The 16,973-nt window shown below is 47.2% G+C and overlaps 1 protein-coding gene across 2 annotated transcripts in view; it reads right to left on the reverse strand.

The window, feature by feature from the left end:
- The window catches only part of ECE2 (endothelin converting enzyme 2), a 61,049-nt gene extending 44,867 nt beyond the window's left edge, over positions 1–16,182 (reverse strand). For both annotated transcript variants that reach the window (XM_072996292.2, XM_072996291.2), the window contains exons 1-2: positions 16,034–16,182; positions 3,622–3,708 (exon numbers count right to left, since the gene is read on the reverse strand). In XM_072996292.2, coding sequence (XP_072852393.2) covers positions 3,622–3,708; positions 16,034–16,066 — 120 coding nt within the window. In that variant the 5' untranslated portion in view covers positions 16,067–16,182. The remainder of the gene's footprint in view (positions 1–3,621; positions 3,709–16,033) is intronic.
- Between the last annotated feature and the right edge of the window lie 791 nt (positions 16,183–16,973).

A 16,973-nucleotide genomic window follows, 5' to 3' on the forward strand; every position in this document is an offset into this window, starting at 1 on the left:
CTGCTCTGAGATCGGAGTCCCAGTCAAGGTGAATCTGACGAAGTTTGCCGGCGAAACACATCGCAAACGGTTCGCGCTGAGCGAACAGCTGACTGGGGCTGTGTGAGGGTTCAGCTTTCGGCTCCGGATTCGACTCAAAGAAATCGGTCAATTTTTGTTGCTTCAAAACAGTGGAAAGGTTTATTGGTGCATTCAACCATCAAGAAGCATCCATAACATGACTTTGAGGCTTTTTTCCTTCGGCCAACGGGCCTCGAAGGGGCTTTCCAACCTTCGAACCGGAACGGATTTCCAGAACTCGTGTTTCATGGTTCCCACAAATCCGAAGAGACCCCAGTCTCTTAAGGTCTGCCCTGTCGAACCTTCCAACGGGGCCGCGGCCTCGACATCCTGGTCGTCATTCCACAGGGTTCGTCTCTCGGGGCCCCGATTCTCCCAGGGTCCCCCCTGTAACTCTTCCTCCTCATCTCCCTTATTCTCCATTCTTGTCTTTCCTTCCTTTCTCTCTCCACTCTCTCTTTTCTCCTCTCTCAGTCTCCTCCTCCTCCTCTCTCTCGCCTCGGCTTCTCCCCAATAAGAGGGTCTGGGTGGGGTCTCTCTTCTCCTTCTATAATATTAGCCTCTCCTATGATCCTGTCCAGAGATCCTCCATCCACACCCATTCCCAGCCTTCCTGCCCTTTCTTTCTCTCCATAGGTTCTGGTGTTGGCTGGGGTCTCGCCTCCTTATCCTTATGGTGGAGGAGGGGGGGCTCTCCAGCAAGTGGGGTACCCCTCTCCCCTTCCGTCTCACAGGCTGCTTATAGGGATCACACAACACCCCCCCGTTACAACAGCACCACTGGCTGCTGAGCCATTTCCAGGCGCAACTTAAAAGTGCTAATTTTAACCTATAAAGCCTTAAACAGCTTGGGTCCAAGCTATGTCAAGGACTGTGAGCCTGTTTAGGGTTCATCTGGAAAGGCCTTCTTCTCGGTCCCAACACCTTCACAGGTGTATTTGGTGGGGGACACAGGAGAGGGCCTTCTCTGTGGCTGCTCCCAGACTTTGGAACTCCCTCCCACTGGAGGCCAGGCTGGCCCCATCTTCGCTGTCCTTCCACAAGCAGGGAAAGACGTTCTCTTTCCCTTACAGACTAGCTGGCCGAGAGGGATTTTTAAATGGATTGTTATGCCTTAATGTGCTGAATGTGTTTTTAGTATTGCTTTGATTTACCATTTCTCAGATCCCGTGCAAGTGGGATCTGAAGGCCTTAGGAATGGACCTGAAAAGATGGGAAACCTTGACCTCTGAGCATTCAGCTTGGAGGCAGGTGGTACAGCATGGCCTCTCCCAATTTGAAGGGACCCTTGTTCAGCAGGCCGAGGCAAAGAAGCAGTCCCGAAACCAGCCAAACCAGGGAGCTGGACAGGGGACAGATTGTATTTGTCTTCAGTGTGGATGGGATGGTCACTCTCGAATTGGCCTTCTCAGCCACACTAGACGCTGTTCCAAGTCCTCTATTCGGAGCACTTTAGGATAATCTCTCGAGACTGAAGGATGCCTAATCTAATCTAGCATTTCTCAGAGTGGTAATTGTTTCTTTTTAATATCTCTAGACTTATTGTTTTAGCTTCAAATATTTTCTTTTAATAATGTATGCTGCCTTCGTATACACATTGCTTTTAGCTTTAAAAATGGCCTTTTAATGATGTAAGCCACCTTGCGTCCCTTTTTAAGGCGAACAGTGGGGTAAAAATATTTTAAAATAAATAAACATAAATAAATATGTGTGCACACAATAGTAACAGAAACATGGGCTTTCGTAGCCACCTTTGCTCCCCGCAGCAGACCTTCTCAGATGGACTGTGGCAAGCTTACAACCTGATTTATCCCCGATTGTCCTCCAGTGGCACTCTGGCCTTTGCTCCTTCTGTTTCACCAACCTCAGCTACCTGTTGAACCAGGGAGGTGCAGCTGGTTTTCTCGCTAAACTCTGGGATGCTCCAAAACGGAGCACATTGGAAATAACGATCCTCTGTTGACTGCCTATAGCATCTCATAATTACAGATGTACTTCCTTGGATTATGGCGCTCCAGCTCTCATGGTGGAGTAGACATCAACACAATTGTCCTCCGTGCATGGTCGTATCTTTGGGGGGAGCAGCTTAATGACTTAGTTTGAACTAAATTGCGGCCAGATGCAACAGTGCGCTTGGGTAGCCCATATCGATGGCACTGGCGCATTCTCGTTCTCTCCTCTTACCACAGCCCTCTGTGATACAGTGGGGTCTCTACTTAAGAACTTAATCCGTATTGGAAGGTGGTTCTCAAGTGGAAAAGTTCTTATGTAGAATCTGCATTTCCCATAGGAATGCATTGAAAACCATTTAATCTGTATCTGCTCTTTTCCGTCCATAGAAACTAATGGGAAGCTGCTATTCCGCCTTCTACCACTAGAGGGGGATATTTTTTCTTTTTTTCCCCTAAGGTCAGGGAACAGTGTTAAAAGCACTTCTGATGAAGCTAATTTTGAAGCAATGGACTAAAAACCAATTAATCCATTCTGGCTTTTTTTTTATGTAGAGGTGCGTTCGTACATTGAAGCATTAGTTCCCATAGGAACTAATGCAAAGCTGGTTAATACGTACTCTACCACTAGGGGGAGAACTTTTTTTAACCTAAGATGACCTAAGGTTAAAAAAAGAGCAGGAAAGTTTTTTTTTCCTGTTCTTATCTTGGATTTTTGTTCTCAAGTAGAAGCAAAATTTAGCAAATGGAGCTGTTCTTAAGTGGAATTGTTCTTAAGTAGGGACGTTCTTAAGTAGAGACCCCACTGTACCAAAAACGGGCTCCCAGATATTTTGCAGTGGATCACTAGAGTGCACAGAGGAGCAGGAGCAGAATGGGGGCCAAAACATGGGCATCCGGCAGAAATACAGCATTTTACGTTTCCCCATTTCCAATGTGAAAGAAAAATAGCCTCGGCATATCTTCAGCTCATCGCACCACAAAGGATGCCTCAATAAAGATCTCTGTTTAGTCTGTTAATATTCATTGTTTTCTGGGGGCCCTTACCTTTAAAAAAGTTTATCATATGTTATTTTTAAAAGAATAAAATGAACTGAAAAATGGAGTTTAAGCTCCTCATTCGATTCTTAATTAATCCACTCATAAGCACATAGTATCAAAAACAAAAAAAAATCTCTGTGGCTTGGGATATTTAAATTTAGCTCATGAAACAAATCCTCCTGGCTTCCCCGAAAGACTAAAGGCATAATCATAAACTAAAGGTACTACTGGGGACCGTAGACGGCAACGGAAGATTTCTGGCAAAGCTGTTTTCTGCATCTGTTACGCAAGAACCTAGAATACGATCCTCCATTCTTGACAGAATCCGACGTTCTGATCATCTTTCTCTCTCTCTTCTCCTTTCTCCATTCAGGCTCTGCCAGTAGATTCTGTACGGTAATTATTCCGGCACCGGAGACAAGCCTGCTATTATTAATTTAATATAATAATCATGTTGCCAAGCAGCAGGAGGAACAATTCCTCTGGGAGGACCCCGGCAGCCTCCTAAGCACCGCTTTCCTTTCTAATTGCTCATGCTCGGCATGCGCTCCTCGAAGGGCCAGTGTCTTACCTCCACGCCATCAGGAGAGGCGCTCCCATCTCCAGCCATGTCCGGCGCTTCTTCGTCCTGGAACATGGCACGTTTATACTCGGCCATCTAAAACAGGAGAGCACACAAGAGAAAAGACTACAAATAAGAGACTGGACAAGCCCCTGCTACTTTAAAATCACATTAATAACCAAGCCGTTCCACAAAAGAATCCTGGGAATTGTAGTTTAATCGGAGACAGAGGTTCTCTGCTGTAAAACAATCTCGAAATGCATAAAACTGAATCTATTTCAGATGCAGTTGCTTCCATGCAACAAGTTTGAGGCTCCTTCCCTCTTAAACTCTAACCTGTTTTTGCATGCTGAGCAAATTACCTTTTGCATATGAGACTGCACCCAGGTTTCCCTGGATGCTACTGATTGTGCTCTTGACCCTTCGGTAACTGTCAGTGATAAATCTCCTGCTGTGCTTGGCTACTCCCTGTATTGAGACTTTTGACCCATTCATGGACATGCAAAGATTCACAGATCTAGCTTGTTGGGGTTGGTTTGGCAGAGACTGGTGTGAAATTGAGTGTGGTTCTTAATAAATAATAAACTTTCCTTCTGATTATGCAGCAGATAAAAATTGTTCTGGCAGGAACCTACAGTGCAGAGTGAATTGCAGTCTCCCTTAGCAGAACACTCCTTCTTTGTTAGTTTACCTCAACTGGCACTTATTTGTTTCAATACATTCATTCAGAGAGTCTGGCAAATGAGAAAGAATAAAATATTTCTGTTTACTTACAGTTCTTCTTATATAAAACCAAACATTATATTTTGTCGAAATGTTTAAGTTGTTACATGACTGAACTTAACTGCTTCATTTACTGCATTATTAACTAACTGACTGCTTACACTGCTGATCGAACACATTACTTTAGATGTTCACTTGTGGCTTCCTAAATCAAACTGACAGACCACTAAGTGAACCCTGACTGACTGTAAAAAGGTGTGGGAAATAGCTCTAAGGTAGAGAGGGAAACAGGTAGGCGGTTGTTGAGTTGACTGACAACAAGCCTAGTCCAGAAAGGTTCCTCCCAACAACAACAATGTGGGACGTGGTGGCGCTGTGGGCTAAACCGCAGAAGCCTGTGCTGCAGGGTCAGAAGACCAGCAGTCGTAAGATCGAATCCACGCTACGGAGTGAGTGCCCGTCGCTTGTCCCAGCTCCCGCCAACCTAGCGGTTCGAAAGCATGCAAATGCAAGTACTGTAGATAAATAGGGACCACCTCGGTGGGAAGGTAACAGCGTTCCGTGTCTAAATCTTCGGACAAAACGCTGGCTCTATGGCTTGGAAACGGGGATGAGCACCGCCCCCTAGAGTTGAACATGACTGGACAAATATTGTCAAGGGGAACCTTTACCCTTTACCTTTAACAACAACAACAACAACAACAACAACAACAACAAACTCTTAAAGGCATCATATGAGTAGATCTTTGGTCTAGATGGGCGGAGCAGAAATCCAATAAAATAAATAAATAAAATAAAAAATTATGAAAGTGCAATATATCTGACAATAAGACTCTACAAATTTAAGAAATAATGGAAGAAAATGGACGTGTGGAGTTTGGAGGAAAGGATTTTTGGGAAGGCGTCTACAGTAAAAACAGCACATTGTCACGTTTTCATCTTACATGGCTTTTGTGCAACTCCTCGTTCACAAACGACAGCCCTTGGTCTCAAGGCCTGCCAAACCACAGTTCTCTTTTTGAAGCGCTCCTCTGTTTCTGGACGGCTGTCCATTTCATCTCTCCTTTAAAGATAAATAACCTCAAGGAGGCCAGTCAGGAACCTTGAAACTGCCCCACCAAGTAGCCTCTGAACACCAACTCCATAAGTGCACTAATCCCCCAGCCACTATCTTCGCTTCTCAAGCAAGACACATTGCAATTAAATTATAAACAACATTTCTAGTTTTGCATCTGCACAGAGATTAGATCAGTTTTTAATTAAAAATGTGCAGAAAAGCATATTCAATATCAGTAGACAGAAAAAAAAACACTGCCTTTTCAAAAGAAATGACCACAAACCAACCATTTTTAATGCACGCTTTCTCACATGGCTTTCTTGGAATAAACCGATGCTATACTGGACATTTCTGTTTGAATCGATCACATTTGAATTTCATGGCTTCTCTTCCCCACATACAGATTTGACAACTTATGGATTTGTTTCAGGGCAGGTGGTGATGCATTTAATAATAATTAGATTTGCAAAAATAAACCAGTGACCATGTTGAGCTGCTCCCTGCAAAACAGAGAACAAGCTGCTGCTACACTGGCTCTTTCTTTTTGAATAAATCATATTTGAATTATCTTTATGATCTTGTTGAGTTGTGTTATTCAAGTTGCTGCAAAAAAAGGTTCAAGAGCAAAGCAAGCCATTGTCTCCCAAACCCTGGAAAACAGAATTCGCTCCCACGGTATTCAAGGCATGTGGCATTTCGCTGGAGCTTCCCAGAATTTCTTGCTACCCGGTTGCAAAGAGGGACTAATTTCTCGTCTCTGCAACTCACAATCCCACCCATGGAGGGAAAGGCCTCATTAAGCGGGAGCTTCATATTGTTTATCCAGCTACAAATTAGCGCTCTGCAAGGTCCATCACACCTTCTCCCTGGCCATTGCACAGCAACAGGTACAATTCCCCCCAGCTTGGCAAAAGGGAGGCCCTGTCCTCAGAGCGATGTGGTCTTTCATCCCTTTGCATGTTGCCATGACTGTCTCGCTCGCTGTTTAGTCATCGGTATTCCTGACAAGTGTTACATTTCCCTTCCGGAGGCTTGTCCTCAGCTCCTTGGCAACATGCACATCCATCCCTTAGCAACACTGCCACACCAGCTCTGCCAGTCCCTGTGGCTTTCCACATTCACCCCGTCGCCCAACCCGCAACGCCCGACACAAGAAGCACGGCCAAAGGTGGAGGCCAGTCAGCTTCAAAGAAGCAAGAGCGCAGAACGCAAAGAGACCGCTTGGCGTGGGAGAATAGGGCAGGCAGAACTGGAAGACTGAAATCAAGATGGATTGTCCATGAGGAGTGATGAGAGACTGAGAGAGAGAGAGAGAGCAAGAGCACAAGCTTGACAACAATGTAGAGGCCATTTTTAATAGTTTGCTTGTACCACATGACCACACCAAGCCAACAGAAAACATATGGAGAAAATCGCTCAGTTCACATATACCTGAGCAACATCATATGGAGGCAAAGACTGAAATCTTGCTCCTTGGTATAATAAGTCACACCTAGAGTTTTTTGTTGTTTAGTCGTTAAATTGTGTCCAACTCTTTGTGACTCCATGGACCAGAGCACGCCAGGCCCTCCCGTCTTCCACTGCCTCCCGGAGTTGGGTCAAATTCATGTTGGTCGCTTCGATGACACTGTCCAGCCATCTTGTCCTCTGTCGTCCCCTTCTCCTCTTGCCTTCCCACTTTCCCAACATCAGGGGCTTTTCCAGGGAGTCTTGCCATCTTCTGTTTGACCACATCCAGCTTACCAAGGTTCATAGATCTTACATTCCAGGTTCCTATGCAGTATTTACCTAGAGTAGACGCACTAAATCAGTATGGATTTGGTAAGGCAGCTCTTCCATAACTGCCACTGATTGAATGGGCTACCCTAATTCTCCCTTGCTACACTAAGCCACTAAATTTCATCTACAAATTAGGCAGGTGCAAGGTTTTGCCTCTGATTCATATTAATCGCATTGGTACTAATTATTTCTAGCCTATCCTCTTTCTAGTTCATATTCCTGACTTTAGCCAATTTATTGCAAAATTGCCAAAAAACTATATGTTATGGAGCCAAGTTCAAACCGAAGAAATAAATACATATCTCCCAATTTCTCCTCACAGGGAGAGGAGAAGACTCAGATATTTGTCTTATTCACAAGTGCCCCAATCCACAGAAGCCCACACTGAAATCCATCCATCTTTAAGGCAATACTACGGTTGTGTCTGTTTTGGTTACATGTACTGTATCAGTGGATTTTATCCAATGCTCGTTTCCTATTCTGTTTTAATTTATTTAACATGCATCTCAACTTCTAGAACTACTAAGAGACACCGTTCAGGTGACTGAGAACAAGCCATCAATTTGAGGAGTCCAAATGTGAGACTCTGGAGAACTGATCTACAATTCTGTTTTATTTATTGTGTGTCTTACTTAGTATCTCACAGTTTTTATTTTTACTTATAAAGCTGCCAAAGAACCTTTGCAGCTGGGTGGTATTTATAATACTGTAAATAAAGGTGACATCAACATAAACATATAAGGGGAAGCGTGTGTAGATAGATGCAAGATCAAACAGGCCTCAGCTAAAGAAAACAAGGCCACTTTTATGGACTGGCAAATGATGGGCAGAATTGGGTGTCACTCAGGAAACTTTATAGAGGTCTCCCAGGCTATCAGAAGACTGTGATGTGAGACCCAAAAAGGGCCTCAGATCTTGGGGAGATGTAAAATTCAGTAATATTGATTAGAAATCTGAACATTATGAGCAAAGTGTGGGAAAAAGAGTCATGTTTTTATGCTCTGTGGCTCTGAAAACCAGCCACCCTATTGAGGCCCCTGCTGGTTCCCAAGCCTTCATCTGGCATGGCTCAACAGATTTCCTTATTTCTCTCCAGAACCGAGATGAGAGAGAGAGAGAGGGAAAGCAGGATGGGCAAAATCAAGAAAAACCACAACCGCATCTCGAGAGCTCAAATAACATGTTTTCATAAACAGCCCGATAACCAAAGGCTGAACAGCTACCCAGTCCTACTGCATCGCAAGCTCAAGGAAATAAGAAATAAGAAAGGAAACAAGCAGAACTATTTCTGCTGAAATAAGAAAGGAAGAAAAGGCAAGCTACCTTTTATGTGGCATAAAGAAATTAATATCCTCTGGCTTCCATATAGGACCTTAGAATGATATTATCTACCTCTATAACATTCATGTATCTAGTGTGGTTTTAGTGGTTGGAGTGACAGATCAGGACTCTGGAGAAGAGGGTTTGATTCTCCACTCAGCCATGGAAACTCACCGACACAGCGAAACCCCTCCTTAAATGCCACCCCTACCCTCTCAGGCTTCCACTGGATGGCACTTAACAGCAGCATAGAAAAGTCAGTCGGTGTAAGGAGACAAAATGGAGACACTCTTACAGGAGAGCAGAAAACAGTCAACTGAATTTTTTTCTGCTGTACAAAAAAGGGGAGAATACATTTTTCAACGGACTCTTGGCAATCTCCCCCCCTCCCCAACAAATGTTCAGAAATACCCAAGTAGGAATAACTAGGTATGATCTGGCTTTTGGTTAAGTAGGCAGAACCATGGCATATCTGTTTCACAGTCTCTATGCTCCTTCTAGAATCCAGAGGACATATGTACAACCACACAGCAGCTGCAGTCAACTGCCTATGGCCAGGATTGGAAACATGTGGCCCTCTAAATCAGTGGTCCCCAACGCTGGGCCTCCAGATGTTCTTGGACTACAACTCCCAGAAGTCTTCACCACCACCTCTGCTGGCCAGGATTTCTGGGAGTTGAAGTCCAAGAACATCTGGAGGCCCAAGATTGGGGACCACTGCTCTAAATGCTGTCTGACTACTGATCCCATCAGCCCTAGTCAGGATAGCCAGGGATGATGGGAAATAGAGTCCAGTAACATCTGGAGGCCCAGATATTCCTTGTTCCTGGACCATGAAAAGCCAGCAGAGGCTGACATGGCTACAAAAACTTGAATGTGGCTACAAAAAAGGCAAATGCTATTTTAGGATGCATCAACAGAAGTATAGTCTCCAAATCCTGCGAGGTGCTAGTTCCTCTCTATTCGGAACTGGTTAGGCCTCACCTTGAGTATTGTGTCCATTTCTGGACAACACACTTCAAGAAGGTGTGAGGCCCCCAAGATGGAGGCCTTGGTAGGAGTGCCGACGCTCCCGCCGAGGGCCCAACACACACAAACATCCCCACCTCCTACACCACCGCGTCAGGAAGAGAAGGAATGGAGACCCCTGACTGGGGTAAAGAATTCTCAGAACCCCCTACCAAGAATAAAGGGGTAGATACCAGTGACCTGGTGCTGGTCGTGAAGGAGTGAAGCCTGGCCCCTGGACCCGGAGGAACTTTGGCGGGAAGGAGGGGGGAGGAGATTGAGGCGGCCGTTGCCGATATAAGGGAAAAGAGGGAAGAGATCCCGGGTGGTTGGGAATGGATCTGGATGGAGGATCCATGGACCCACAAGTGGGAACAGGTGCGAGTCCCACACAAGGAGGCTGAGAAGAGAAGGCAGCTGGTGCTCAAGCCTCGTCCCTCGTATTGGGGAGAAACGGAGACCAAGGAGTGGAGGCGTAAACTGAGGGAAGAACGAGAGGCGGTTGCCCGCGAGTTGGAAAGGAAGAAAGCATGGCATATAGCCGAATTGCAGAAGTTGGGGGGTTTCCCGGGCCATGGTTGGCTGGCGATGGAGAAGGGTCGTCTTGGGGGGACTGGAGCGGGGATGAAGAAACCATTCCCTTGATCATGCTAGAAGAAGAATTGAACCCCATTCCTGGTGCTGTGAAGCCTTTAACAGGACCATGGAACTTGGAGAATACCCACCCGTTTATAAACAGTTTATGGACACCGTTAAAGCCGAGCGCGGAGTTACAAGAGACTTTAAACCCTTTTTTGAATCCCCTTCCCCCCAACGTTGATGTTGCAATAAATACTGAACCATTTGACTTGTTACCACCGTCTTGTCCTTTATTGGAGGTACCGACAGCCCCAGAAACAGAACCCTCACAGAAGGATGCCAACAAATTGGAACAGGTTCAGAGGAGGGCAACGAGGATGATCAGGAAACCAAGCCTTATGAGGAAAGACTGAAAGAACTGGGAATGATTAACCTTGAGAAAAGAAGGCTGAGCGAAAATAGGAGGTCACTTTTCAAATACCGTACGTGAAGGTTGTCATACAAAGGAGGGGCAAGATCTGTTCTCCATCATCCCTGAGCGCAGGACAAACAACAATGGGCTCAAGTTACAGGAAGCCAGATTTCAGATGGTATCAGGAAAAACTCCCTAAGTGTTTGAGCAGTATGACAACGGAACCAATTACTTCGAGAGGTGGTTAATTTCTGGAGACCTTCAAGAGGAATTTAGACTACCACCTGGCAGATATCCTTTGATTTGTATTCCTGCACTGAGCAGGGGGTTGGATTCAATGGCCCCTTCCAACGTCATGATCCTATGATTGTAGAAGAACTGCTGAGTGACAAGACCGCTTTAGAGCTGCTGAGATTGGAAAACTGTTTAGACTTCGAGGAGCCCCCCTCTGCCAGCTGATGACTAGTGTTGTAGTTTAAAACATTAATTTTTCCAACCTCTGCAGGGCTACTCGCCAAAAAGGTGAAATCCTCCCCATTAAACCCAAAAGTCAGCATGTCACCAGATTATCCAAACAAGTCAATCAGCACCAAGGGATTTATTTATTTATTCATTTATTTATTTATTTATTTATTTATTTATTTATTTATTTATTTATTTTCTATCCCGCCTATCTGGTCTTGCGACCACTTAAGGCGGCTTTCTGCTCTTTCCTGAAATCCTGCACTGTATAAATTCTGTTTGGTTGCCACTTGTGTTTGGATTTGCCCCTCCAGATGCTCAGGGGTTAGACCAACAATGGCTTTATGTCTCAGAAGAGTCGTTTAGTAAGAACAGGTGGACGACCCCAAGCTCACAGCTCAAATTGTGCAAACAGTGACTTGCCATCTTCCCCGCCACCCTGACCTTTCATTCGGTGTTTTAAAAATAGAAAAGAAACCGATTACATTTTTCAGCCTCGCTTCCGCAGCCTCTGGGTGGCAAGCAGCCAGCTCCGAAGGTCTCACCTCCACCTAACCCTGTGCACCGGGTTTTGCAAATAAACAAACGCCTCTGCTGAATCAGGGAAAATGATCAATTTTGTGATGAATAAACATTTGGCAGCGGAAGAAAACAGAGCTGCCGAGGAAAGTCCCTGAGAACGGTTGGCATCGGCGCATATGCTATGCCAATATGCTGGCAGTGGGAAATGGGGATACCCGCCACCCACTCTACCAGCTTGAGGGATGCCCATTGATTGGCAAAATAAACTGATCCGCTCCTGTTCTTGCACTGCAACGCTGCCATTCCAACCCTCCCCACCCCTTCTCCGTCGCCTCTACTTTGAAATGCCTTCGTTCTTTTCCTTTTGCCAATTAAGGATGGAGAAAAATGAAGCTGTATGTTTTCCTATGGATGGTTCATGCTCATTTCAGTCTCTCTGTTTCACTTGCCATATTTTCCAACTCTCAGAAGTGGTTTGCTTTTTTTAAAAAAATTCAGACTTGTTTCTGCCACATGGATGGTGAAGGCTTATTGAAAACAAAAACCCTTCATGAAAATCTTGATAATGGCAGATGAGCACCACTGGAATTCAGCAAGAGTCTTGCAGCTGATGTTCTCTCTTTGCAATGTGGAGCAGCATCAAGTCATCGGAGGACACGATGAAGCACATTTATAAGTCATATGAGGCCACCGCAAGGCTTGATCAGAACTCTGTCTGAGCTGCTTCTGCACCCAAGCTTCAGAACAGAGATGGGCACGAACCGGTTCGTCTCACTTCGTCCCTGTTGTTAAAGGTGGTAGCTGCTCCTCCCCTCCCCTGCCTCCTCAGCCAATCAGCACCTCAGCAGGCCCAGCTTGCTTGCTTTTCCCACCTCCTCAGCTAATCTCCCAGTCAGGAGCAGGAGCCCAGACTTCTCGGCCCCGCCCTTTCTCTGAGTGGCAGATCAGCCAAGAGGGCGGGGCAGAGAAGCCTGAGCTGCTGCCAGGCCTGGAAGATCATCAGTAGAGGAGGTGCTGGAAGCTGGCACGCTGAGGCTCGTGAGTGGCTGATTGAGCCAGAGGAGATGGGGAAAGGGATCAGCACCTGTGCTGCTGCCTGGACAAACTGGGACAAACTGGGATGAACTGGTTCATGCCCACCTCTGCTTCAGAATCTTCTACTATAAATAGATAGATTCCCTGGAACACAAAATCAATTTGGAAATAATTCTGTGGAGCTAAAAGGCCTGAAAACCACAGCTTTGCAATTCTAGCATCATCCAGTCCTGACCGGCTCATGCTTTTCAAAGCTCTTTCCAAACTGGCCAATAGGTCCAAATGTTATTTCACATCAGAGAGAATGACCAGACTCCCATTGGCTTTAAGTGCAATGGTGGAAATCGTAGTGGGGAATTATTAAAACAAGTCACGGCTTGTGCTCATTGTTATACACCAGTTGCATGACTTGGAGTGCAACGAGAAATACTGTATAGGCAATGACGTTGTTAATGAGCAGCAATTTGCCATGGCAACATAAACCATTATCCTCATGCCACGATAAATAAGAAATGCAGTTTTGGCCGATAGAGGTTTTAAATCTCTGATCATATAGGACTTCTCCAAAGCCAAGGACATGACTTCTGTTTAAGATCCCAAAAATGTCCGAAAATTTGTTCCCACCCAATAGAGACATCACATCACTCAGCACACAACCACGTATTCCACGGAGGAGTTAAGATAGATGTGGGTGGTTTGTGGCTTTCCAGACATTGCTGGCTTGGACTGGATATCACATCATACTACTGGTTCTGCTGGCTATTGATGATGGGAGTCGCCTGCCAGCAACATCTGGAGGACCACAAATTGTCCACTGATACAGCGGAAAGAAGAAGAAGAGGAGGAGGGAATTTTCAAAGGAGACTATAGAACAAGGATGGGGTGGGGGCAGCATCAGCAGATGCTGATGTGAGCTGATGTCCTTTTAAGTAGAAATCTCAGAGGTAAGTCCTTATCACTGGGTTTGTTTACAATTACTTTCTCAAATCTGCCTCCCCCCATCCCTGAGCATTGGGGAAAAACATACAACTAACTTTGCAGATTTAAGTTCTATGGGGCAAATCCAGAGAACAGGGTGACCTTTCAATAAATCCTTGCTTAGAGCTACTTCTCCCGCATGGACACATTATAAGAAAACCAGATTCACTGGAAAGGACAAGAACACTGGGGAAAGTTGAAGGCAGCAGGGAAAAATGGAAGGCTTAATATGAGGTGGAGTGACTCAATAAAGAAAACCATGACTTTTAGAAGACAAGACCTTAGCAGAACCTTTTAACGGTCACTAATTCATAGGGTCACCATAAGTCAGAAGCAACTCGATGATAAATAAGAAGAGCTACAATAATTACTCAGGAAGAGGCATCAGCAGAAACTGGAATTACAGATTTAATGAGCCAGCTCTGCAAGTTGCAGTAAAAGAAGGCCAGTTGAACCAATGGGACTCACAGAGGAGTTGACTCACCAAACCCCCACTGATTCAATAGGCCTACTCTAGCATGATTTATTGTGCTAAGCAACAGGATTTTAGCCATTGCCTGGGTGGATGTTGAAGGAATAGGAACCACGCTACACTTGGGTTCGTTGGCAAATGCAAGGCATAGGTATCTTGAAACAGACATGGTCAGAGAGATACATGTAAGGATTAGCCAAAACAAACAAACAAACAAAAGCTACCACCCCGAAACCCGGAAATCTAGTGGGACCTCCCATCATCATTATTCTCACCCCCTGACAGTTTTATTCAGCAATATACCCAAGAAACTGCCCTTCACCAAACCAATAAACAAGGTAGGAGGCTTCAAAGGCATACAGCGTTTGCAAAAAAAGAAAAGAAAAGGGGGGGTTGCTATCTCCCTTATTTCTTGCTTGCTCTCCAAGTTCAGCATCTAGCTTGGGTTGAACACATCTGGACGGGAGAAGGAATTTGAGAGCAAGAGAACACTGGGGGAAAAAAATCTTAGAAAGAGAATCTCCCCGCACCGCCCAGTTCTTATAAGCGCTGTGTGTTTGATGCTGCAACACATGAAAACCACACCCCATGCATGTTTCAATATCCTAAAATACCTGGGTTCCAGCTCCTTTCCTCCTCTCTACCAGGAACACTCTAGATCAGATTCTGCTTTTGCCCATGGTAGGAAACAGACCTGTTTATCCCCTGACCACTGCAGGGTGGTTACTCACCAACCCAGAGAAAACAAGCACGAATACGTGCTTCTGGAAAATCCAGCAGGCACTCACTTACTGATTCTCCACATCCTCCCAATACAAATTCCTTTATAAAGCATAAGTCGTTATCCAAGATTGAGTCTAGTAACTCAATGACCCATAGGGACCTTTCCAGCTCCACAATTCTATGATTATACTACTCTTATTATAACTCCAGAGGGGAAATGTGCGCCCCTCCAGATGTCTTTCAACTGCAGCTCTCATCAGCTGTAGGCGCCACTGACCATCACCTTTCTAATAATTTGAATCCTTTCCTTCTGCTCCTAGTTTCTGCAGCTGGGACGCGTTTCTGGAGGTCCCCCCACTGCACCTGGTTGCTGGCCTGCTCAATGCTTAGGAGCCAGAGGGAGTTTGTAAATTTGCTGGATGGTGATACCCATTGAACATTTTGAGTTGGTCAGAGGCGGGTCATGGAGATACTCTCTAGTAGGGATGGAGACTTGAGTTGCCCCACTTGTTGTCAAATCGGACTTCAGTTGCACCCACTGGATCCCCCCCCCAAAATGATTCCAACTGGACTCACAACTCAGAACCCACACACCCTTCCTTTTTTTTTCCTGGGGGGGGGCGGGAAGCTTGCTTTTCATAGGGACTCGGACTTCAGAATAGGGACTCGGATTTGGTACCAAAGACGACTCTGGACTCAAAGCGTTGCCAACCTCCCTGCCATTTGGACCAGATGATGATGCTCGGGGGGGGGGGGAGAATGCGTGGGCAGGAGGCCTCGATCCTCCTAACACACACGGTAGGAGAAACAGCAGCTGCTTAGGCGACTCCTGCCAGAAAGGTTGCGCTCCCCACCCTAGGCAGGTAATTCCTCGGCAGGAAATCCTACCCAAACCCAAACTCAGGAGAAGAGAGCACCTTTTTTCCCCTTTTGCTCCGAGGCAGCAGCGCATCTGTAGAGCGTGGTCAACAAGGCGGGGGGGGGGGGTGGGGGTGTCAAAGGGATCTCGACGATCGGCTCCACAGCGCGCGCGCCCCTACCGCCTCGATCCAAAGGGTGGGTGAGATGCGCGCGCGCACGGGAGCAATCCAGTTCGCCAAGAGCCTCGGGGAATTGGGGGAGAGGGCGCAGAAAGTGGGCACCGCGGTTGGGGGGGCCAAGTGGAGGGCGAATCCTGCCCCCTTCCGCGCGCCCGTCCGCCCGCCCCGTCCAGGCTTCCTTGCTTCTTCGGAAGGGGTGCCCAGGGGCGATGCGGGGCGAGGCGACCACCGGACCCGGGGGAATCGGGCCCGCTGCCCATCGCTACTCCCCACCCGCCCACCCAGCCCTGGGGCCCGGCTGCAGGACTCACGTTGCTGCCGAGATCCTGAAGCGCCACGTTCATGCTGGCGACCGTGGGCGACGAGCCGGATCCCGGCGAGGGCGCTGCCGCCGCCGCCGCCTAGCTCCGCGGTGAGCCGGGCGCGAGCCGGGCAAGCGCCGCCGCCGCCGCGGCCACCTCGAAGGCGGAGGCGCGGGCCATGCGGAGGCGCTCGGTCAGTGGGGACCCGGGGGGGGGGAGGCTGCCAGGCGGACTAGGCGCCCGCCTCCCCGCCGCGGCCCCGGGGAAGGAGAGCGCGCCCTCCGCCCCGGCGCGCGCTTGGGCGAAGGCGAGCCGGTCCCTCCGAACCGCCTCTCCGGGACCGCGTGGCGCGGCGCGGGAGGGCCCTGCCGGAGCCGCCCGCGAAGGTCACCGGCGAGCCCAGCCTCCGCCCGCTTGGGTGGCTCCGGGCGCGCTCCCGCAGCGCTTCCAGCCCTTCTCCCGGCAGGGAGGGAAGGAGGGGGCCCCCGTCCGTCCCCCCGCCACCCGGGATCCTTCCCCCCCCCCGTCAGGAATAGGAAGACCAAATACTGTACTGTATATAGGCCTATTCCAAGGCCCGCCTCAGAGTAGACCTCCTGACTCAATGGGATTTATCGAAGTGTTGAGTTACTAGTTAGACCTCGATTCCAATGGATCTCCTATCTAGTCGCATTTTTCTCTTTCCTCAAAATAAAAGCCCCCAGTTTGGCTTAGGTACAGCGGATTGAATACCCAGGTTTCTAGTCCTCAAGACCATAGGGAAATAAATACGCGCACTGCCCTCTCCCACCCATGAGAGTTCTAATTAAGGCCATAATGAAGAATTGATGCTTTTGAATTGTGTTGCTGGAGGAGACTCTTGAGAGTCCTCTGGATTTCAAGGAGAACAAACCTATCCATTCTGAAGGAAATCAACCCTGAGTGCTCACTGGAAGGACAGATCCTGAAG

Source organism: Pogona vitticeps, chromosome 3 (assembly GCF_051106095.1).
Source record: "Pogona vitticeps strain Pit_001003342236 chromosome 3, PviZW2.1, whole genome shotgun sequence".
NCBI classification, from domain to species: Eukaryota; Metazoa; Chordata; class Lepidosauria; order Squamata; family Agamidae; genus Pogona; species Pogona vitticeps.